Genomic DNA, 22,308 nt, shown 5'->3' with positions numbered 1-22,308 from the left:
TGTAGAAAATGACGGGCGGATGAGCGATCAGCGACCAACACCCAACGTGGACGATGAAACTAAAATCCTGTGGCGGCCTTGGTTTAAGTTTTGGCCCATCGCTTATAGCCTTTCTGGCCAATCATATATGTCCTATGCACCAGAAAAAGGTGGGTGGCCCAAGTGCCTGCCAAAAGGTGCCTGGGTCTGGTCGTGCTTGCCCTGGACTAGGTAGGTAGGTACCTCAGGTAGGTACCATACCAGGGAGATAGATTCCTGATTGCCCTGAACCTTCCTGCCCTGGACCTGGACCTAGACCTACATAGACCTAGGTAATCAGCCAACCAGCAGGGAAGTTAGTTCCTGCAAACTGCAGAGCAACCTGGAAACATTCATCAGTGCCCCATCCTCATGGAATGGCTCGTCTGCGAGCAAACCACGGCACGAAAAAATAATTATTGCCGAGAGACAAGTGCTATCCAGCGAGATTCTAGAGAAGGTAAAGGTAGGTACCTCGCCTACCTAGGTAGGAAATATTTGAGAAGTTCATGCCTGCCGCTTACCTACCTACCTAACAGGCCAGATCCGGATTTCTTTATCCATACACACAACTTCAGAGACATCATCGCGACCGAGACAGAGCTGCCTCTGCGAATTGGGTACAGTATCCGTCGTAACGCCCGCAATCCAGCCAGCCACTATCACTGCCGCATCTCGTTGTTCGCTGTCCTTCTGTAGTAAAATCTACGGTTCAAGAGAAGAGTCATCCTTTGCTCTGCCATAACTGGCTTATTCGCGACCAGTTAACCAAGCTCAGGTTCTCGGCCGAACCCGACTTCATCAACCAAGGTTAACCTAGGCTTTGGGCGATGGACAGGCGGGACGCGAGCGGTACGGCTCGGCTCCCCTATTAGCCTTGCAACCTGCAGTCAGTGGAGGTCGACCCCATCAGCCAGATCCGCTCCCATGGCGTATTGCTAGCCCAAAGAGAGAGGAGAGAGCAAAGAAGAAGAAAGTTGTTATCCCAATCCAACCCACCAACGCAAACTGTTCTTGGCAGTATTCCCTCTCATAGCGCGGTACTGAAACTCTCTGTTCAAGATCACCCTACAAATTTACCCAACAGAACTCGCGCACTCCAACTATCCATTCTATGCCGTCAGCGGACAATGTTGCTTATTGCTGAATGACGAACCTCCTTTTAGCAACTTCGAATGCCATGCAGTCTCGTACTTTAGCCCCATCAAGTCCTCCCGCAACAGACAAGATCACAGCATTGCTTTATGCCTGGGCATCAAATTCAGCTTTGGTCACTCCAGACCTACCTGTACTGTAGTTACAAATCGCTTTTGCCAGCAGTCGGTCATCAGTTTACAGGGGGCATCGGTAGCTCATTTACAGGGAGCGGGAAGCACACACACGCACACACATATTGCACATTCACAGGCACGTCTGCGCCCTCGTTGGGCGATCCCAATGCATCAGCTGCAGGAGCAAGGATCGCACAGTGCATCAGCCACCACCTTTAACCCCATGAACGGCTTTTGCTCTGCTTGAATGTGTGGAGTCTATGAGCCTATGTAAACACAAATTAGTCAGGCGAAGGGGAACATCATTCAAAAACAGAATCATAAGCCCATAGAGATGTTGACAACTGCCACACTCTTGAGGCAGGTGGCCTATGTCGCCCCGGCACGGAGAAATAAGAATGCGGCTAGCTGGAGTTTCCAGCAAACCCTGTTAGGCATGCCAGTGTTTTCCTGGAGGTTGGCAAGCTGTTCCACCCCATCAGCCTCGCACATATGTAAGTGAAAAATAACGTTTCCCCTTTGCCCTGACAATCTTGACCATGTAGAGGTCTGCTATCGACATAGAGGAGAACCTTCAAATACGATGCAGGAAAAGCATACTTACCTTGCATAGTCATGGATGCGGATCGATACCTAGTTCATTAGCCTGCAGGCGCAACATTATCTCGCGTTTCAACCATGTGTTCAGAAGCAATTATAGATTTCTCGAGGAAACTACACTAGTTGGTGTTCCATTCCTGTGCGGCACAAGGCCAACATGTTTGCTTGTTCATGCTGCTAGAGACTCGGCAACGTCTTTCTTGCCTCTTTATGTCTCAGAACTGCCAAAACCCCCCCGCATCGGCAATCCACGGAGTGTCTCGCCCATCAAAGAAGAAACCGTCCATGGCCATTCTCAATATCCCTGACACGGTCCGTCGGGGAGCAAGAAAACATGGGAACCTATTGTAGGGTATCAAAATAAACTCAGCAAAAGCTGCCCTAAACTTATGCTGAGTTACCTAATTATAATCATTTAGGGGTCAAGCGTCCTGAGTTTTCTTTACTCCCTATACGGTTCAACTGTCTGGTCAGCGATTCGATGTTAGTGGGACCGACCCGCACTGTCCTGAAGCTCCCAGATGACACAGACTGCCAGACTGACGCCCCCACGTTTATTGCTTTCGTTTAGGATACAGCACCGAGCGAGCTTGGAGTCAAGCTTAGCATTGATGCAATAAATATTACTTGTCGCCAGCAGCGCAAACTTCAACGTCATGGGCCTTCCTGTCAATGTTGTGCCCATTCCTTCTGGAAACTCTGCTTTACGAAGGTGCTTTGATTGGTCGTGTTCCTCTTAAGCTTCGTCGCGAGGCTAATCTTGACCACATAAGGACAGCAGGTAGTATCGAAGAACCACCGTGATGTACATGAATAAGTGGTTTTGACAACAGAAGATCAGTCCACGGATCAGCAAATGCCGTGATGCGGCTCGGCCAGCTTGCCAACCTAGCGAGCACCTAAAACGTATCCCAGGATCGATCTCTGACTGTTCAATCTGCTTCAACTCGCCACATTTATAGCTTCTGCTTCTGATTGCGCCTCCCAATTACCTTTGCATCAGCAAGTTATTTTCATATCCAAGTGACCGCCGGTGAGCTAAATATCAGGCTTTGCGAGGTCCTCAACACTCTTTAAGTCACAATAGACGCATTCTCGACGCCTTATCACAGAGCAATGCTAGAGCCTTTGCACGCCTAGCCAGTCAAGTTTCTATGACCTGCTCACCTCAATGGCGGCCCAAAAATGCACCATACGGATTGTGCGGGAATATCGGGCTGGATCCCGCGCCCCGTCCCTCATATCCTACATGTGCACCATGCAGTTTGTAGTGATCCCTGTCTTGCTTCAGACGGGAAGAGTGAAAGAGAACATGGACATTTGCACCTCTAAAGACATTTATGTATCAGGCGAGCCAGGCGTCTCACCACGAGCCTGCAGCATCGCCCCCAGCCTCTGTTGATCCGGCCAAGTTTGGGCTGTCTTCGCTCAACAGGGGCGTCAATTTACCACTCACTATACTCAAGCACGTGTCTGGCTATTATGTACTCATCGTTACCAGACATGAACTTAGGTCGTTTTGAACTAGGTGTCTTAAGCTTATAGTCCTAATGACAAGTAGACACTCAGCGGAGATCCGGGTCCAGTCTAGGCCAGTTCTCTTTCAAAGCAACGTCAACGACGTATCAGGTTCGTATGTACCTGGACTCAATTACGACGGAAACCATATCAGTTGGCTACATCCTGACTTCAGACTTGACTGGCAAAAGAAAGCATGTCTATGAATTCCAGATTAACCCTCGTTGCCCCTCAGCTCGACAGAAAATTTCATTTGCTGCTGGACGATGACATATATTGCCACTACCGCTTCTGCGCGTCCACAGCAGATTCATCAGTTGGATTAAGCAAAGTGCCTTTGGCTTGGCGCGTAACTGAACTTGCAGCGCTAGGTCCAAGGCACCACAGACCACCGAAGCTATGCTCCGACAGCGAGATTCTTTGGTGCCGGAGAGACGGCTCCGGAGCCTTAGCTTGAAGCTTGGAGGTCAACATGAGTGACATTGGCTGGCAAAGCCTTCAAGCCGATAGAATATTTAGTCAATTGTAGTTCAGGATCCCTCACTGGTCCTGCTGCTCTTTTCTACGCACTGACGCTCGACCATCTCGAGAGAGAACTTCGCTCGGCGGTGTTACCGGTATTACATAGCTATTACCGTCTTTTTCGCCAACATAATTCTCCGTGTCGCACACACTGTTCGGTTGGCATGTGCTATTTTCCGGGCAGCATGCATAACTACGGTACATACTATGGCTACCCCAGCATGTAACGTGTCAAGTCTCCCTGGTCACTTCGATGCTTCATCAGATTTGTCAGTGGGCACCTTCCAGGGTGCCCCCCCTGCTACCTCAACACCACCACATCCGTTCTTGTCCCTTGTCACCGGGGATAAGCCAGCAAGAGACCAAGAGCTACGGTGCACGGCCGCTTCGCGAGTCCTCCACCGTTAGTGTAGGCTTCTGTACGTATTTCGCGAGTGGCTCGCAAGATATCCTGTTCATCATCACGGAGAATCTGTGCCTCTTGGCCACTCGATGCAATGGACGAGCGAGTGCATGCAGCGTTGCATGGTTGGGTTTGGTTTGCTTCGTGATGCATGCAAAAATCCCTCCGCTTTTATTTTGCTGTTCCTCTATGTACAATTTCAATTATGACAGGTCCAATGCCAGGTGTGTCTGTCTATTCAACTTCCAGCCCAGCCTGCTTCATAAGCCCGTAGAATACACCTTGCTTCTTGAAAAGCTCGGCCGGACTATCAAACTCGACCACCTCACCCTTGTCGAGCACCACCACACGATCGCTGTCCAGGATGGTGTTGAGGCGATGGGCGACGGTAATAATGGTGCGGTTAGCGAATAAGGGTGATCGGAGAGTGCTCTGCAGCATGGCGTCGGTCTCAACATCGACTGCAGCTGTTGCCTCGTCCAATACCAGGATATTGGACGGAGTGAGCATTGCACGAGCGAGCGAGACGAGTTGCCTCTGACCCTGGGAGAGATTGGAGCCTGTAAGGCAACATATTAGCAGCTGAACAAACATGCATGTGAAAGTCGGTTGTGGTGTGAATAAGCCTGATATCTCAGGGCCCAGGTTGGTGCTGCTCCTGAAAGGGCAGACCACGGGACTTCGTCCTCATGCGAGGCGAGCAACCAAGCACATCTGATGTCTTTGAAAAGGCTGCAGAAAAGAGACTGCTCATTATCGTCGGCAAGGGCCAGATGTTAAGCCACACCACATCAGACGAAGCCATGGATGCTGAACCAGATGCTCGGGTGACCGGTGAGGGAAATCGCAGACCGGTCAAGAAATGCCGACAGAAAGCGCATTGCCGTGCGTGAACTTACCTCCTTCGTTAATCTTGGCCTCCAACCCACCATCCATGCTCGAAACGTGGTCCTTCAATCGTGCGTGCTCTATAGGGAAATACGTCAGCAAATGTTACACAACGTGCTGACAAAACATTCGCTTGTCTAAGCCGTGCATGGGTGTAGTAGGGTTGCAATGTCGGCGTTTACTTACCCAACACACTCCAAAGCTCAGTGTCATCATGGACATGGCCAGGATCGAGGTTGTCCCGAACAGTGCCTTCAAAGAGCGCTGCATCTTGAGGAATAATGGCTAGCCTTCGGCGCAGATCGAGTAACCCAATGGAAGACGTGTCAATATTATCAATACCAATATGACCCGTTACGGGTTCGATGAGTCGGAACAAGGCGAGGGTCAGAGATGACTTCCCTGCACCTGTGCGGCCCACGACACCGATCTTCTCGTGCGACTTGATGTCAAGGCTGATGTTCTTGAGCACCAGGTCCAGACCCTCACGGTAACGGGTGCTGTAGTTGACGAAATCAACCTCGCCCCTAGCAGGCCACGAGACAGGGGGTCTGTTCTTGGCGATGATCTCCGGTGCCTCACTTGGTAGGGCTGCATATTCGAGGACACGCTCTACTGACACAATGTTGGTCTCGACTTCGACGGTCTGACGAACGATCCAGTTGAGAGAAGTCGTAATCTGCAGAGCATATGACATGGCAAGGCCGACAATACCAGATTGGATGGGCTTGTTGCCAGTGACGGCGATGATGGCAAAGCCAGCGGCAGCCAAAATGACCACAGCACCAATAAACTCGAGGCGAACAGCCAGCCAGCGATTGGCGCTGATTGAAGGGAAGTAAGCACGGAGATTAGCATCCACACGCCATTCGTTCTCGAGCTCGAATCGCTGCTGCTGTCGGAATGCCCGAATGGTTGAAATGCCACCCAGCGACTCCTGGAAATGTGCATAGATGGGGCTACGGCTCACACTGTCGAGTCGCTTGAGCTCGCGAGATGTTCGGAGGTAATATCTCTGGATGTAGTAGTAAGTCAGGGCTAGCGGGATGATCAATGCAACGAATGGTGGCGTGGCGAATGAGATGACGACCAAGGTGAAGCCTGACTTGGCCGCGTTCACAAATAGCATGTTGAAAGTTCTGGCCAAAACCTCATCAACACGATAAATATCACTGTCAAATGGATTAGCATCGACCTTTGATCTTCCCCAAGTATATACTGACCTCGAGAAACGGTTCAGGATACGACCAGCAGGCGTTGTATCAAAGAAAGACATGGGGGAGCGGAAGATAGCGTTGGCCATGCGCTCATGAAGCTTCCTCGATGCCTGTTGCTACGTCAGTTTTTATACTCGACATGATCATGAAAAATCACCAACCTCAATGGAACAGAAGATCCAGAGCACAAGAGTCTGAATAACAGTGAGAGCGGACGCTCCGATACCAAAAGCGAAGTAGATTCCGAGATACTTGCCAACATTAGCGTTCGACTGCTTTTCTTGGTTTTCTCTGGACCACTTCTCAAGCCAGAAATTACCACCGATTCCGGCAGTCTGTGCAGCAATAAGCATGAGGAGATATAGAGCAACGGCATAAAGGTTGTTCATCTTGGCGTATTCGCCATAGACAGACCACTTGACCTTGCCTTGCTCTAAGTGCTCCTTGGCTTGCTTGGTCTTGGACGAACCACCGATTTCCTCGTCTGTCAGCTTGCCTCGTGGACCTCTGAAGCTTGCAGTGCTGGCGCGGCGCAGGGTTGCCATGCTACTTGAGCGAGGCTTGGCCCCAGCACCGGTCTTGATGGGAGCCATCTCGGGGACTTGTTCCTGTGCCTCCTCAAGCTCTTCCTTGGCCTGGCCGGAGTCTGTCTCGATGATTGTAGCAGCCTTGCTGCTTGAAGCACTGGAGCTAGGTTCACTGCTGGCATTGCCAGACTCGTGTCCGGCTGTCTTGAGAAGTTCAGCAACGAGTCCCTTCTGAGCAACCAATTCCTTGTACGTTCCTCGCTCGATGATTTGGCCCTCCTTGAGCAGAGACACGTAGCTGGCCTGGCGAAGGACAGCAATGGCGTTAGTTGCAAGAATGCGAGTCTTTGAAGCCAGCAGACCACGGGTTCCGAGTACATTGTCGATAATGTGACGGCCAACATGGGAGTCAACAGCAGAAAGAACGTCATCAAGTAGGTAGATATCCGCACGAGCATAGACAGCACGAGCCAGTGATACACGTGCTTTTTGACCACCACTCAGGGAGATACCACGTTCGCCAACAACAGTTTCGTCTCCATCTGGAAGCTGTGCAAAATCATCCAAAAGAGCACACGCCTGGACAGTCTTCTCGTAAAACTCAGCATCATATTTATAACCAAAGATGATGTTCTCCTTGACTGTAGCATTGAGAATCCAGGTTTGCTGCGACGCGTAGGCAACAGTTCCTCGTACTTCGACGTTGCCCTTAACCTTCCACATATCACCGAGAATGCTTTGAAGGAATGACGACTTGCCAGCACCAACGCGACCAACGACACAGGAGAGTTCTCCCTTGTAAGCGGTATAATCAATATCAACAAGAGTGGGCTTGTTCTCGTGACGGCTCCAAGAGAATGTACCATCACGGATGATTATGCTCTCCTCACCAAGTTGCTCAGGGGCAGGCTTAATAGTGATAGCGTCGGGCTGAAGCTCTTCAGCAGTAAGGAAGCTGGTGAGACGTCCGATAGCGACAGAGGCTTCGACTATGGAGGTGATGACCATTGGAAGAATGGCAAGAGGGAAGGTCAACAGGTTGAACAGGGCCAATGCAGGGAAGACGATATCACTGGTAAGGGGCTTATCCTGGGTCAGAACAAAGACGGTGAAGGTCGAACATGACACGAAGAAAGGCGCAGTAGTCCAAGTGAAGTTGGCAAAGGCCTGAGTGGCACCGATCTTTCGCAAGTTCTTCAGTTCCTTTTCGTTTCGGACGAAATTGAGTTTGTTCATAAAGGCTGAGCCCCAAGCATACAGCTTGATGCTCTTCATATTGTTGATGATCTCGTTGATCAAGCGACTTCTGGCGTCCTTATTCTTCATCTGCTCCTTTTGCATGTTTTTCATAATGCGAGCGACAAATCCTTGAATTGGCATCATAATGATCATGACCGCAACGCCTGCCATCATAGACCAGCCTAGCAGATTATAGAGGGAAACCATGCAGATAATAATCTGGAATGGCGCAGACCAAATTTGCTGAGCGAACTGGGTAAGATCCTGCAGACGTTGGCCATCAACCGCCATGTAGTTGACAATGTCACCGGTACTCTTTGAAGCCCTGCCTTCGCTTGACAGGCGTAGGGACTTGCGGTAGATGGCTGAAGACAGACCACCCTTGATACGCATTCCCGTCACAAAGGCAAGCTGGAAGTACTGATGAACCATGGTGGTTTGCAGGACCGCGCAAGCGAACATAGCCAAGGCGATAGCGGCGCCCTTGACAATAGGCTGAGGAGTATTGTCTTCCTCGTACGACTTCACAAATGAGATGAGGAGCCGAAGTAGCTGGGGCTGAATGTACTGGGCGACATCATTTGCAACCTTGAAGATAGCAGCAGCACAATAAGGACCGCCATATGCCTTGAACAAAACTCTCCACAGCGAAGGGCTCTTATGGTGTTCCAACTCGTATTGCCAAGCTTGGTCAAAGCGAGATCCAGTGTTCTTGGTCTGATCATCCTTAGCAAGAGCCCAGAGATCCTCTTCGGTCAAATACACTTTGTAACCATACTGCATCATTGGTGTCATCCAGGAGAAGGCGAGCTGAGAAAATGCGTTGGCATATTCAACGGGACATTCTTCCTCTTCCTCGATGGCTTCATATCCACTTGGGCGAGAAGTTCGGGGCCACAGCCACTCCACAAGGAACTCTACAAGAGACAGTCCAACTCCGACGCAGTAGATAACGAAGTACGGCAGGTTGGAGTCGTAAATTTGCTGCGAGATAAGAGATCGTAGCTTGACGCCGAAGGATATGAGGAGGAAGAGCCAGTAGAACAGGGCGACGCCGCTGGGATATCGAATACGCGAATGCTCGATCCATTGAATAGCGAAAACGACAAATAGTGACAGGATAGTCAAGAAGGTTGTCAAGACTCGGAAATCGCCATACCAGATATGGGGCATGTAGACGATTTGAACGACAAGCTGAGCAATGACGTCGACAATGATGACGGCGAGGAGGGACTGAGACAACAAATCAGCTCGATTGAACAGAACATTAGTAGAGAAGGGTGCAGAAGAGTTTACCTGCTTGATGTAGAAGTGCGCATTCTTGGTCTGTCCCTCCTGTTTCTGCTTCTTAGCGAGCAGCCACCAGACGGCGAGCGATCCAAACACAAGGCCAAAAACAGAGACAGCAGAGATCCAGACGTCGATAAAACAAGGTGTAAAATCATAGCGATGAGGACTTAGGGGCCCCCATCCTTCCGAATTCCCACACAGAGGTTGCTTGAAGGGGCCGGTAGTGAGATAGTTCGCACCAAGCTCTCGCAGCGGGCGGAAGCCGGTGAACGAACCCGTCTCGAAGAGAACCTGTTGCTCGTTGTAGAGAGCCATTGTTGCAGTGGTTGCTTCTCAGGGAGTTCGAGGTATCGAAAAGGTTTCGCGCAACAGTCACTTCATGCTAGTGGGACGTGTCGGGTGTTTCGTAGGCGACAGAGGCGATGGCGCGTCCTTGGTGACGATGATGGTGACGGGATAAGATTTTGGAACCTTAGCTCGGGAAGCTCAATGTTAGTTAGTACTACTTAGAGTAGGTACGTCAGAGCGAGTGCCGTGAACCGGAGCAAGGATCGGAAACGGCTCGGGAGACAAGACAAAGACAGAGACAGTCTCAGAACAGACAAAACAAGCCCAGACCCGAATCCGGTCACCTCAGGCGAGAGAGATTTGAAGGATTGAAAGAAGAGGTTGAAAAGGGAAAAAAAGGTTCTGAACTTCTGGGCGACTTCCGACAGGCAGAATCTCGTCGAATTGACAGGCCCTTGTCGTGGTTGGTAAGCTGGTCCCCAGAATTTTGCTGCAAACCCAGCATACGCGAACACCCAGACATGCACTAACAATGCGATCCTGGGCACTAGACCAGGCTCCAGCTGGTCAGTGGGGTTGCTTACTGATGGCAAATGGAGATAGGTCTACGGAGTTTAGGTGAGATCACTTCCCAGCCAATATCGTCTACCCTGGAGCACGGAGTTTATTTGGTTGTTTGTGCGACTAATAGCTATACTTGATGCTTTCTGTGTATCGTGTTCATAGATCCTCAGCACGCTAACTGCTTGTTCAAGTCGTAGTCCTCAATATGTTCTCTCTAATTAGCGTGGCTGCCAACACGTCTTGACAAGCAATCTCAATCAGCACGAGAAGTGACTTCGGTTTTCAACCATTCGATTACCGTCTTGGAAAGCCACTCCTGCGCTTGGGGTTGATCAACGGTATGGCTAGCGCCAGGAATCAGCCCCGATAACCTACTGACAACCGGGTTCAATGTTTTGTATCTGTTGTTGCTCGCAGCCTGGTCGATGCGCCCTGGTACGAACTCGTCCTCACCAGAATGAAGAACCAGCACTGGCTTATTGAACCGAGACCAATTCCTTTCAACGACATCGTCGGGTAGGTCTGATGAAAAGTAATCATCGTCGCCGCCGTTCATCAGTTAGCTCATATCGTCCTGATAGCTGGATACCGTTGAACGCACCCTTTGCTCGCCAGAGACTGGAACCGATACGCCGAAATGGGCGCTCCCAGAACAGCAGGAATCATGTCAAAAGGCATACAATCGCCACCTTTGCCCTCGGAAATCATCTTTGCGGCGAGATCAAGACTCGGCTGAGGATCCGGGAAGATCAAATCCAGTGTCTCACGATCCGATACCGGACCCTGCATAACGAAGCCATCGACAGGTTCGTTGTTGCGCTTGGCATAGTTGGCATACTCGATGCAGTCCTGCAATTGGTCAGAAGAGCTATAAAACGTGGCGGTAAAGGGATATTTTACCTGGCAGCCAGTTGAGGAACCAAATAGGACGATCTTTTCCTTGCCAATTCCTCGTAGATACTTGACCAAAGCAGAAATGTCTTCAACATCGTTGGAGAGGCTCGAAGTGCCAAACCCCGAGAAAGAGCTCCTCATGCGGAATTCGATAACAGAGAAGCCCAGCTCCTTTGCTTCCTCCAGACGCTGGGCTAGAAGCCGGGTATAAGGAATAGTGTGAGGTCCATCTGTAAGCCCACCGATGAAGACAATGGCATTAGGAGCTGAAGTGAGACCAATTTCATAGGCGGCCGAGCTTCGGCACTTGGACTCAAAGGGGTGTACGGTGACTTGGAAAGGGCCTGAAGGGGACATTTTTGCAGCTAATGCAGAGAATTGCTGCAATGATAGAAGATGTCGTGATATTTCTTCCTCAGAATAAGAGAGGGGAGCTTTACTGGAGGACTGATGAGGTATATATAAGCTTATTTCCTTGGCTCTCACCAGGATCATAACATTGCACACTTACTCGGAGATCACTAAGAAGTCTTGGGTCAAAAGAGAATCTACTGTGATTTGTTGTTTAGTATAAGCTTTGTGATGGTTGTTGCAGGCATCAAATTCCTGAGAAGTTGATAGTGGGTGGGCGTACCCCACAGTGTGAGAGTTGCATCATGAGAGGGGTAGAATAGACTCATCAGGACCTATAGAAGTGACTGAGTACGAGGTAGAGTACCAGGAGCGCGAGAATCTGCTAAGAAACAAGATTTCATTTGCGCTGCTAGTATACAGTAATAGCGACTGAGATGTTAGGAAATATAAGGTTTCTCCTTAATTCTCGCGATTGCTTTCACTGTGCCAGGGCTGCGTTCTTACACGGTCTCATTTAGCGAAACCACTCTTTACTGGCAACGGACCCCTCCATACTCCAATTTTGTCCTTCTAATAAACCACCAAACCAAGATCTCTCCATCGCTTTACATTTCTAGTGGCCATAAGTTATCCATTCATCTTAACCAGACCTGTATGCAGTATCCTACTACCTCACGTACTCGCGTTCGTGTTCGTTAAATTCTTGGCTCGCCTGTGGAGAATATGCATGAATAGACAAGCAGAAGCTCTTTGCTTCATCAACCATGGAATCAACAGCCAGTAGCAAGGAGAGGACCGAGTTCTTCCAAAGAGTAAGTGATCATTATCAAGCCCCAAAGAAGACACTGACTTAAATTAGCTTAAACCATGTTGCGTTAGGATAAGTCAGTTGGCGATTCGTGAGGCCGATGGACCAGCTTCTTCTCGAGAGCTTGGTGAGCAGACAGGTCGACTTTTGGAGCTCCTCAATGAACAGATCAGCCGGAACCCGCTAGTACTGGATGACAAGTTATCTGAATATGTCTTCTTTCCTCTCCATCATATCTTTCGCCAGATGGATCAATATCCCATGCCCTTGATCGAGAACTGCATCAAGACGCTTACAATTCTCATCGCGCATGGCTGGAAGACAAAGCTTTCTGCGGAGCTTGTGCGACAGATTCTAAGTCTTCTGACTTTCATTGTTGATGGAACACCTGGCTCAACCCCAGCACGCCCTGTCGCTGAGGAGACAGTGCTGGAAGCTTTCCGTGGGCTGACAGCGCTCTTCAACACAGCTGGTTTATCGGCCGCAGCTTCATCTGGGCTTTCGGAGACAGAGTCAATACCGGCTCTCGGTCACGGCGTAACTGTCATGTTGAATGGAGTGGTAGACGGTGCAACGCCTCAGATTCAACAGGAAGCACTGCGTGCCCTGCAAGCTGTGTACCATACTGTCAAAGAGCCTGCTGCGTTGGCTAGTTTCCTGCCTGGCACCATTTCCCTACTCGCCAAAGTCACATCATCACCTAACCGTTACAGGAGCACTGTTCTTGCCAAATGTCTCGAAACAGTGAGTCTGGTACTGACAAGTGTATTGGCCGATCTACGGACGCGGTCTATCTCGACAAAAACCGGAACTGATCAAGATGGGGCCGAGGATAACAAACTTCTATCTCCCGCTTGGCTCAAGGCAAGCATTACGCAAGTCAAGAAAGCCCTCTCAACTATTATGAAACTGCGTTCTCACGAATCTGCTGAGGTGAGGAATGCCCTCAGCAAGCTTTGTGTGACCATTCTGGATGAATGCCATAACACGTTGTTCAACTGTGCAAACATACTTGTTGAGACAGCCATGATACTTGGGGAGACCGAGAATAAGATGTCCTTGACACAGACTAGTTTACAAGATCTTGTCAACATCTATCCTGAACTCGGCGAAATCGTGAAAACGGCGACATATAACTGGATGTCTAGTCTTTCACGGCTGATGCAATCAGCGGATGAAGATGTGAAGCGAGACGCAATACGAAATGTCTTGAAGGGTCTTGAGCTCATCAAAGACTTACAGATACAATCATCGACGCTGGACGAATCTATGTCTATTATGCTCCGAGATAGTGTTATATCTCTAATGCAAGCATCAAGAACCTCGGAAACTAACGAGAACATGGACGTTCGACTGATAGACAGTGGAGAAGCATCGGCAGAGCAAAACGATGTCCAATACCAGCCCGTCTTGCTGCCCTCCGAATCGCAAAAGAATATCCGCCATGAGATGGCATCACTCATTGACTTTCTTGGGTCATCGTCTCAGCAAGCAATATTTGCTGGTGCTATGTTGGAGCAAGTCCAGGACTCTGATAATTCAGGCAGCCAAGTCGCTACTTTTTGGCTTTGCTTTGAACTTATCAAAGCGAGCCATAGATCATCTGCTGAAGCAGAGATGTTCTTGAACTTGTCATCAGTAACCGATCCTTCCCAGGATATCGACACCATATTCAATGAGCTTTACACAACATCGGTGCAGATTCTCGACCGACACACAGATGTGGAATCTGTCGGCTGGCGACTAGAAGCTCTAGCCCTAGAAGCAACTGCCTACACAGCACAGCGAGCCGGAGAGTCATTTCGCCCCGAACTGATTGATGTTTTGTTTCCCATCGCAACGTTCTTAGGCTCCAACAACCCCAATTTGCAAAAGCATGCTATTGTCACATTGAACAGTATAGCAGCCTCATGCGGATATGCCAACGTTTCAGAGCTTATCATCCAAAATGTGGACTACATGGTGAATTCGGTTTCGTTGAGGCTGAACAGCCTGGACATATCGCCTGCCTCGATCAACGTTTTGACCATGATGGTCCGACTTGCAGGCCCCCGACTGGTTCCCTACCTAGACGATGTTATTGACTCTATCTTTGGGGCTTTAGATAACTTCCACGGATATCCAGTATTTGTCGAGAATCTGTTTGTCGTGCTCAAGGAGGTTGTGAATCAGGGCGTTCGCTCGGATATGTTGTTGCTAAAACATCAGGCGAGTTCAAAACCAAACCATCGAAAAATCCACAAGAAAGAACCTGGGCTCTCCGAGCTCTTGGATACTTTGGAAAAACGAAGGCAGCGGGCAGCACTCGATGAGACGGAAACAGAAGAAGTGAAAGGCCACCCAAAGATTCCGTGGAAGGAAGAAAAGAACGAGAATGATAGCAACGAGGCAGCTGATCCTCCACCAGAACCAGAAAAACCACCAAACTCACCAACCTACCAGCTCCTTCTGAGAGTGGCAAACCTCACGCAACATTACCTCACCTCCCCGACACCAACACTACGAAGATCCTTGCTTGAGCTACTGACAACAGCATCCACTGCGTTGGCTCCCGATGAAGATGCCTTTTTGCCCCTCGTTAACGCGATCTGGCCAGTAGTGATCGACAGGCTGCATGACCCAGAAGCTTATATCGTGGTCGAGGCATGCCGCGCGCTTGCTGGGCTCTGCGTTGCTGCGGGGGACTTCCTTAGCTCTCGGTTCAAGACTGACTGGGCTGAATGGCTTCGAGATTGGTGCCGAAAGGTTAAGCAGAAAGCTTCCGCTTCACCGAGCTGGGTCAGACCCCATGGGGAAGCTGGCACTACGTGGGGGAAGGAAAGCGACGATAGCCGAGTGTTGATACCCCTGAGACATGGTGATAGTCTAAGCGGGAAGCCTTTAACGCAAATAGTCGCACCATCTTCAGGTAGCTTAGGAAAATTTGCGTCACCAGCGAGAGTGTGGGAGGGTACGGTTGAGCTACTGACAGCTCTTGTATCTCATGTTCAGGTTGACGAAGAAATGTTTGATGACATTCTTGACCTGCTGTCGGACGTTTTGGAAAGAAACGTTGTAGTGCGGGAGGCATTGGAGGCTGTTAACGGGGACGCTGTATGGCTTTCGCGGTATGAGAGAGGGAATGTTGAATGGCTCCCAACACCGAAAATGGACGGAGTGGAGTTCACTCCCATGGCAATCTCGAGGTAATGCATTACGAGATAGACAGAACAAACCAACCAATATCGACTTCTCAATCATACCATAGTGGGCATTGAAATGGCCAGAGCCGGCACAAGAACTCAGCTAGTGGTGCGACTCGTTTCCCGGGGTTAGCATGGATGCTAGGAGCGCCACCGGGCAAACCGTTCCTTGACGATGATGGAAGGCAGCAATTGCCATTTGAGGACAACAAATGTTATGTGATGGCTTCACGTGGAATTTCCACACGAGGGGAGCCTGTGATACTCAAAGCTTACCCCTGCCAAACATGCTGTGGGTAAGTGAGAGGTCTAGATTCTGCTGACGGTTCCGCAGTGGAAACATTGAGCATTTTCTCCGCATCTTATGTGTCAACACCTTCTTGAACAAGTTAGGTCTGAGAGGCTAATAATTGGAGTCGTTAGTGTTATGGATCTCCCCGAGCGAACCAGGGAGACTGAGATTACCCTCGAACCTCGCTCGACTCTACCCCAGAAACAGGATCAAGATGCTGCGGAAACGATTTCGTAATGGAATCAACATGTTGAGTGTCTAGACTCGAGAGCCTGGAGAATCCCCAGATTATGAGTCTGGATCTGGGGAGGCCTCGTGGCGGCTATTGCATCGTATCCATTTTCCCCAGAAAGCCAAGAAGACATAACGTAACGAGACTCTTGAGCAAGTTGAGCCTCATTGCTAGTTTGTCTTGAAATGACCTTTTTTTTCATGAGGGGAAATTCCAGCGTGAGGAGATTTTTCAAGTCACGATTGATGTGGGCGGCCCAATCAAGGAGATACCGATGGTATGAGGGAGAAAAACTCGACAAGACCAGCTAAGAGATAGCGTTTTCCCCTGGCTGGCGGTCAGCAGCTGAGAGCCAGCGGGAGAGGGGAAGGAGTCTCCAAATTGCTAGTTGGTCCTAGGGCTGTTGGGACATGGGTACAGTTCCAGATTCACTGATACCACCGAAGCTGGGGCGTTTCATGGCCAATCAGGGATATGTCAACTGCAAGAGGAGGGTAGTCTGGAAGTCTTCTAGCTTGAGGACTAGCTCGAGCTTTGCCACCCTCTTCTGACGAGACATGACCGCGCGAGGGTGCCCTGGAGCATGTGGGGGAGACCAAAGCAAGCCAAGGCCATCTCCAAGTTTTGCTCTGCTTTGCTCTCTGCTGTTGAAGACTCCAATGTGCTTGGCGATCTATTGGCATCGCATCGCCAAGTTCTGCAGCAGACCAGCCCAAGTCTTGTCTGCAGATCTTAAGGTCTGGGCAGCACTGGGCCCGACCCGATCATTTGGTTCACAATGACAACATGTGTCTTGTAATACGACATAAGCCATCAGTTGATTACTACCACCAGGGGACTTCCGAAGAAGGACAAGGGCCATTGGTGATGATGTCGACCTTCCGAAAGAAGCTGAAAGTGCTTACGGGGCCACTGAACAAGCGTTACGGACGGGGCATTGAAATGGTCATTGACTCCGCATTAGGAGCGCGTTTAATGGTAGTCGACTGCCCATGAAAGTCAACGGAAAACTGCCGAGAGGTTGACTCGTAATAGGGCGCCGGCAAGGATACATACATACGATGCAACACGACCCAATGTGAGTTAATTCCAAAGGATTGCAGCATGACAAGGATCTGACACATCTTGAGTAGTATTGGTGAATAACCTTATCCTGAGGGAGGGAAACGTAAGAAACAACTCAAATTGATTGATTACGGACCATGCTGACTCGTCTATCAGATAGGCTATCTAGATTAACGTCAAACGACAGGCGAGTTAAGCGCCGTATCAACCGTTGTCATGTCTTTACCAGCACGAGCCAAGCATAACCGGCCCGGTCAAGGTCGACACGATTCTCGGCTACGGGGCTCTCTCGCGCTCGCCGAGAGAAAGACAAGCAGAACCAAGACGGCAACGAGATAAGGGGGGGCAGGCCACTACTGCAGTGTGACCTTTAGGCTGCTGTGCTCCAAGCTCCAAGGTGGACATGAAAATCCTGTACCCACCATGATACTGTAGCTTGGAGTTGAAGAGCCAATGGCTTCATGAGCCTAACGATTAGCCTCAAAGATAAACTCTTTGGGGCAAAACAAGAAAGGCTAGACTGCCCGTTCTGCACACCATTTCCTCCAAGTTCAACCAACACGCTAACATTAAAACTAACATTAGACTACCCCCCTTGACCCTTCCTTGCCATCTCCAACTCCACCTCGCATCTGGCAGACCCCCAGCGCCACCAAATCTAGAACGGTATGGAGAGCACTTCCATATTCTCGGTATATTGTGCAACATCGTCGATGAAAATGAGTACAAATACCGAGGCCCTCTTCCTCATTTTGGGAATAGAAGAACCAAGAGCATCACTCTCAACACTCACTCCTCTTTCTCTCACTCTCACTCTCTCATACACTTCTCTCTCCTCCCACCACCACCACTACAGCTAGTAGCCATGGCTTCTACTCCTCCCACCGATTACGGCAAGGAGGCCGTTCTCGATGTCTCCGAGACACGAGATGTCGAGACTGGCGAGGTCAAGAACGGTGGTCTCAAGCAAGATCTCAAGAACCGACACATGCAAATGATTGCCATCGGTATGACTTCACTTCTCCACTGTTCCTCAAACTCATAACTAACATGTCTAGGTGGTGCTATCGGTGCTGGTCTCTTCGTCGGTTCAGGTGGTGCCCTCCAGAAGGGTGGCCCTGCTGCTCTCCTCATCGGCTATCTCATCATCGGTATCATGCTTCTCTGCACATGCTTGGCCCTCGCTGAGATGGCTGTCCTCTACCCCGTCAACGGTGCCTTCTTCACATACATCGTCCGCTTCGTCGATCCTTCATGGGGTTTCGCCATGGGTTGGCAATACGCTCTCGCTTGGTTGACTGTCCTGCCTTTCGAACTCATCGCCGCTTCCATCACCATCAGATTCTGGAGAGAAGATATCAACATGGCTGTTTGGGTCTCTGTCTTCCTTGTTGTCCTCATGGGCATTCAGATCTTCGGTGTTCGAGGTTACGGTGAAGTTGAGTTTGTTCTCTCCATCATCAAGATCTGTGCCTGTGTTGGTTTCATCATCCTCGGTATTGTCATCAACTGCGGTGGCGTTGGCGACCAGGGCTACATCGGTGTCAAGTACTGGCGCGATCCTGGTGCTTTCACCAGCTTCAAGGGTTTCTGCGCTGTCTTCGTCGTTGCTGCTTTCTCCTTCGGTGGTACTGAGATGGTCGGTCTGGCTGCTGCTGAGTCTGCCAACCCCCGCAAGTCTATTCCCATGGCTAGCAAGCAGGTCTTCTGGCGAATCGCCATCTTCTACATTCTTAACCTGTTCATCGTCGGTCTCATCCTCCCCGCCAACGACCCTCGTCTGATGGGTGCCAGCGGTGCCAACACCAAGGCCTCTCCCTTCGTTCTCGCTATCCAGGATGCCGGTATCAAGGTCCTCCCTAGCATCATGAACGCTGTCATCACTGTTGCTGTTCTCTCCGTTGCCAACTCCTGCACTTTCGGTTCTACCCGAACCATCCAGGCTATGGCTGAGCGCAACATGGCTCCTAACTTCTTCAAGTACATCGACTCCAAGGGCCGCCCTCTCTACTGTGTTATCCTCCAGATCGCCTTCGGTCTCCTTGCCTACATTGGCGCTGCTCCTCAGGGTATGGAGATTTTCGGCTGGCTCCTGGCCCTTACTGGTCTTGGCTTCCTCTTCGTCTGGGGCTCTATCTGCCTCGCTCACATCCGCATGCGTGCCGGCATGAAGGCTCAGGGCGTCAACCTCGGTCTCATTCCCTACAAGACCCCCTTCGGCGTTGCTGGATCTTACCTCGGTCTCGGTCTCAACATCCTCGCCCTCATCGCCTCTTTCTACACTGCTCTCTACCCTGCCTCCGGCGCCTCTCCCAACGCTGAGGCCTTCTTCAGCTCTTACCTCGCCTTCTTCTCTGTTGCCCTTCTCTACCTCGGCTACAAGATCTGCACACGCAAGTGGCAGATGTTTGTCCGTCCCTCTGAGATGGATCTGGCCAGCGGCGCTGTCTGGTTGGAGGAGGAGGAGCCCAAGGAGCCCTTCGTCTGGGCTGACGCCCCCAAGAGGGTTCTCCGAAGCTTTTTCTAAGCATGTACGAAGGATGGAGTTGATATGATTACGGATACCCACACTACTGGATGAGTGAAAGAATTGTACATATATATGACCATGTAATATTTTGAGTTTTATACCAGCAAGAAAAGCAAGGCGGTTAGCGTTCTTGAGCATTATCTGCACATATACAATACGCATGCAATCTCTTCAAACATTTGATCACAGTTGCAGTGACGCACACAAAAGCTAAAGTGAGCTACATTCCTTACCTGCTCGGTGTTTCAACAAAGCTCTATGGTTCCTGCAAGGGGGGTTTAAGTAAAGCACTGACATAAGTTTCCTCCTCAACCATACAGACAAGACAAGACTTGTTCTCCAAACCAGACTTCGATTGTGTCCTAGACTGTCCGAGCAATAAACACGACAACATTAACTCTTGACCAAAATTGTTCTCGCTCGACACATCAACAAGATGACTAGGTACTCTGCCATATCTCCTTGTTCGGACATATTGACGTCTCGCCGTTGCATTGACTGAACTAATCTCTTAAACACTGCCCCGTACCCATTTGTATTCAGGTCGGAGTTTGTAGATTTACTCCTACAGTTTGCCCAAGTTAGTGCCTCTGGGAAATTGATAGTCAAGTTCAGTGAGCTTGAACTTACAAATTCCAAAGTAAAACTCAACCCCAAGAATGCCATGCATAAATATCAAACTTATTCCTCATGGTTGTTGGCTGAGATCACGATGCTGATGTCTCGCGGAAGGTTCTCCTTCAGGATCAGCGCATCAGCTGCGTCGAGGATCGAGCAGAGCTTTGAACGTAGAAGTCGTTCCTGCGATGCTGACCCACGCTCGAGTCTTCCGATTGCTTCGGCCACATTTGTCATGATTTCGTTGCGGTATAACAGATCGTCGTTGATGTTCAGCCGCTTCTGGTGACGATCTTTGGCTCGGACAAGATCAAGGTCGAGGGAAGACATGACAGCAATGTCCATCTTGGAAGCCATGTCAAGAAAAGCACCGTACAAAGAGTGCGTTCGAGGAACGACATAAGCAATATTATCGAAGAGACGCTGAAGAGCGCCAACAATAATGTTCTTGGTACCGTCGGCTTCCTGGTTGAGAAGACATTCGTTCCAAGGAGGTCCAAAAACTTGCTGGAACGACTGGCAACCGGGCTTCTACAGGAGAGTCGTTCGAAGTTCCATCAGACTGGGGCTTGCTTCCTGAAGATAGTTCTGCAGAGAGTTTTGTATCTCACGGGCCTTGTCTGACAGTTGAACCATCTTCTTTACAGCTGCAGTTGATTCTGAATCATTGACCTGTTGAGCCAGTTGAATGTAGTCGATTTCATCGGACACCAGGGAGGCAAGAGTGGCACCGGTCTTGCCCATGAATTTGTAAACTGATAAGTCCGTGTCTGCGTCCTTGATGATTGGCAACCATGATTTCGCGACTTGGCTGCACTAGTACCATAGTCGGTTCTTCGCCTCCTCTGGAAGCACACGGATGATGGGCTCCGAGAGCCATGCCTTCACCTCTCGGATGAGAGCTGGATCGTTTTGCTTGTACTTTCGATTTCCGAGTTTCTCAAGGATTTCCTTGCCTTGGCTCAGTGCTTGACGGCGGTGGATGATCTGCGGCGCGTCGACAGTCCCCTTCTTCAGACAAGGGGCACCCGGCACTGACTTGATCCAGCCATTGAATCTCGCCATAGTAAGAAGCATCAGAGAGGTGATAGTTTCTCCAGGGATATTGGTTGTGACTGCAAACTTTCCGCGGGCGAACCTTCCAACTGTTGGAGACTTTGAACCTTCATCAGACTTCTTGATGAAGAACTGAGATTCACTAGTCTGAGGCCATACATCGATAGCAATACCAAGGTAAGCCCACACAGCAGTCTCGGAGACAGAGCTGACGATGTGTTTGGTGTTGCCGTTAGAGTTGATGACGACGTGCTTCAGGTTCAGAATGGCAGCAATAGCCACGGCGGTCGTTGCTGGGAGCATGTAAAAGTTGCCGCTCTTGGTGGTTCGGTTGGTATTGTAGAATTCTCTCAGGGGACTAGCGATCGGCTCCTAAGAATCATCAGTCTGTTGTTCCTTGCAAGAACTATACAGGTTGACTTACCTGGCTCTGCCAGATAGCATAGTCAGTTGCCTCGACGACTTTGGTGTCCTCGATAGTCTTTAAGCAAGCCTTGAAGCATTCCATGTGATGATCGGGATCACGGCCAGCGAGTCGAAAAACCTCACGAGTCACTTGCTCATGAATTCGCTGCGCTGTCCGCGCACTTAGCAGCTGCTGGGCCGCGTCAGGCATATCTAGATCGTGGAGGGCGAGGGAGGTTAAGGAAGATATGAAGGGAAATGGGCAGAAGATATCTCCGACGACGGTCTAAGGTGACCAAGAATACTGAGAGGCAAGAAGAGATAATCGAAGAAGATAGAGGGTGTTGAGGAGGGAGCGATGTTATGAAGAGGCGAAGCAATGCGCGTCAAGAAGATGGATGGATGTTGAGCGCGCAGGAAGAATGATGAAATGACCAGCTCTCTCAAGAAGCCAAAGACTTATCTTGATAAGATAGAAAGCAAGTTCTGAGCAAGGATATGCTATATTTCTTCTCCTTCTTCTTCTT

The 22,308-nt window shown here is 50.0% G+C and overlaps 5 protein-coding genes; 2 read left to right on the top strand and 3 right to left on the bottom strand.

Annotated features, from left to right (window-relative positions):
* Positions 1–4,566: 4,566 nt before the first annotated feature.
* Positions 4,567–9,808, bottom strand: FFUJ_08702 (ATP-binding cassette transporter-like protein; the record flags this gene model as incomplete). XM_023580567.1 has 5 exons in its annotated part: positions 4,567–4,892; positions 5,232–5,300; positions 5,407–6,392; positions 6,453–6,547; positions 6,599–9,808. The coding sequence occupies 5 exons, from the start codon at positions 9,806–9,808 to the stop codon at positions 4,567–4,569; spliced, it is 4,686 nt and encodes a 1,561-aa protein (XP_023433323.1).
* Positions 9,809–10,598: 790 nt separating this feature from the next.
* On the bottom strand, positions 10,599–11,596 carry FFUJ_08703 (uncharacterized protein; the record flags this gene model as incomplete). XM_023580566.1 has 3 exons in its annotated part: positions 10,599–10,842; positions 10,947–11,194; positions 11,246–11,596. The coding sequence occupies 3 exons, from the start codon at positions 11,594–11,596 to the stop codon at positions 10,599–10,601; spliced, it is 843 nt and encodes a 280-aa protein (XP_023433322.1).
* Positions 11,597–12,357: 761 nt separating this feature from the next.
* On the top strand, positions 12,358–15,590 carry FFUJ_08704 (uncharacterized protein; the record flags this gene model as incomplete). XM_023580565.1 has 2 exons in its annotated part: positions 12,358–12,405; positions 12,453–15,590. 2 exons carry the CDS (start codon positions 12,358–12,360, stop codon positions 15,588–15,590), a joined length of 3,186 nt encoding a protein of 1,061 aa, XP_023433321.1.
* A 2,447-nt stretch (positions 15,591–18,037) lies between these two features.
* Positions 18,038–19,699, top strand: FFUJ_08705 (probable GAP1-General amino acid permease; the record flags this gene model as incomplete). XM_023580564.1 has 2 exons in its annotated part: positions 18,038–18,179; positions 18,231–19,699. The coding sequence occupies 2 exons, from the start codon at positions 18,038–18,040 to the stop codon at positions 19,697–19,699; spliced, it is 1,611 nt and encodes a 536-aa protein (XP_023433320.1).
* A 684-nt stretch (positions 19,700–20,383) lies between these two features.
* Positions 20,384–21,992, bottom strand: FFUJ_08706 (uncharacterized protein; the record flags this gene model as incomplete). XM_023580563.1 has 4 exons in its annotated part: positions 20,384–20,851; positions 20,966–21,126; positions 21,178–21,748; positions 21,801–21,992. The coding sequence occupies 4 exons, from the start codon at positions 21,990–21,992 to the stop codon at positions 20,384–20,386; spliced, it is 1,392 nt and encodes a 463-aa protein (XP_023433319.1).
* Positions 21,993–22,308: the final 316 nt, after the last annotated feature.

Source organism: Fusarium fujikuroi, chromosome FFUJ_chr07, assembly GCF_900079805.1.
Source record: "Fusarium fujikuroi IMI 58289 draft genome, chromosome FFUJ_chr07".
Classification (NCBI taxonomy): Eukaryota; Fungi; Ascomycota; class Sordariomycetes; order Hypocreales; family Nectriaceae; genus Fusarium; species Fusarium fujikuroi.
The sequence above is the reverse complement of the archived record's forward strand: the minus strand, read 5'-3'. Positions and strand labels throughout refer to the sequence as shown.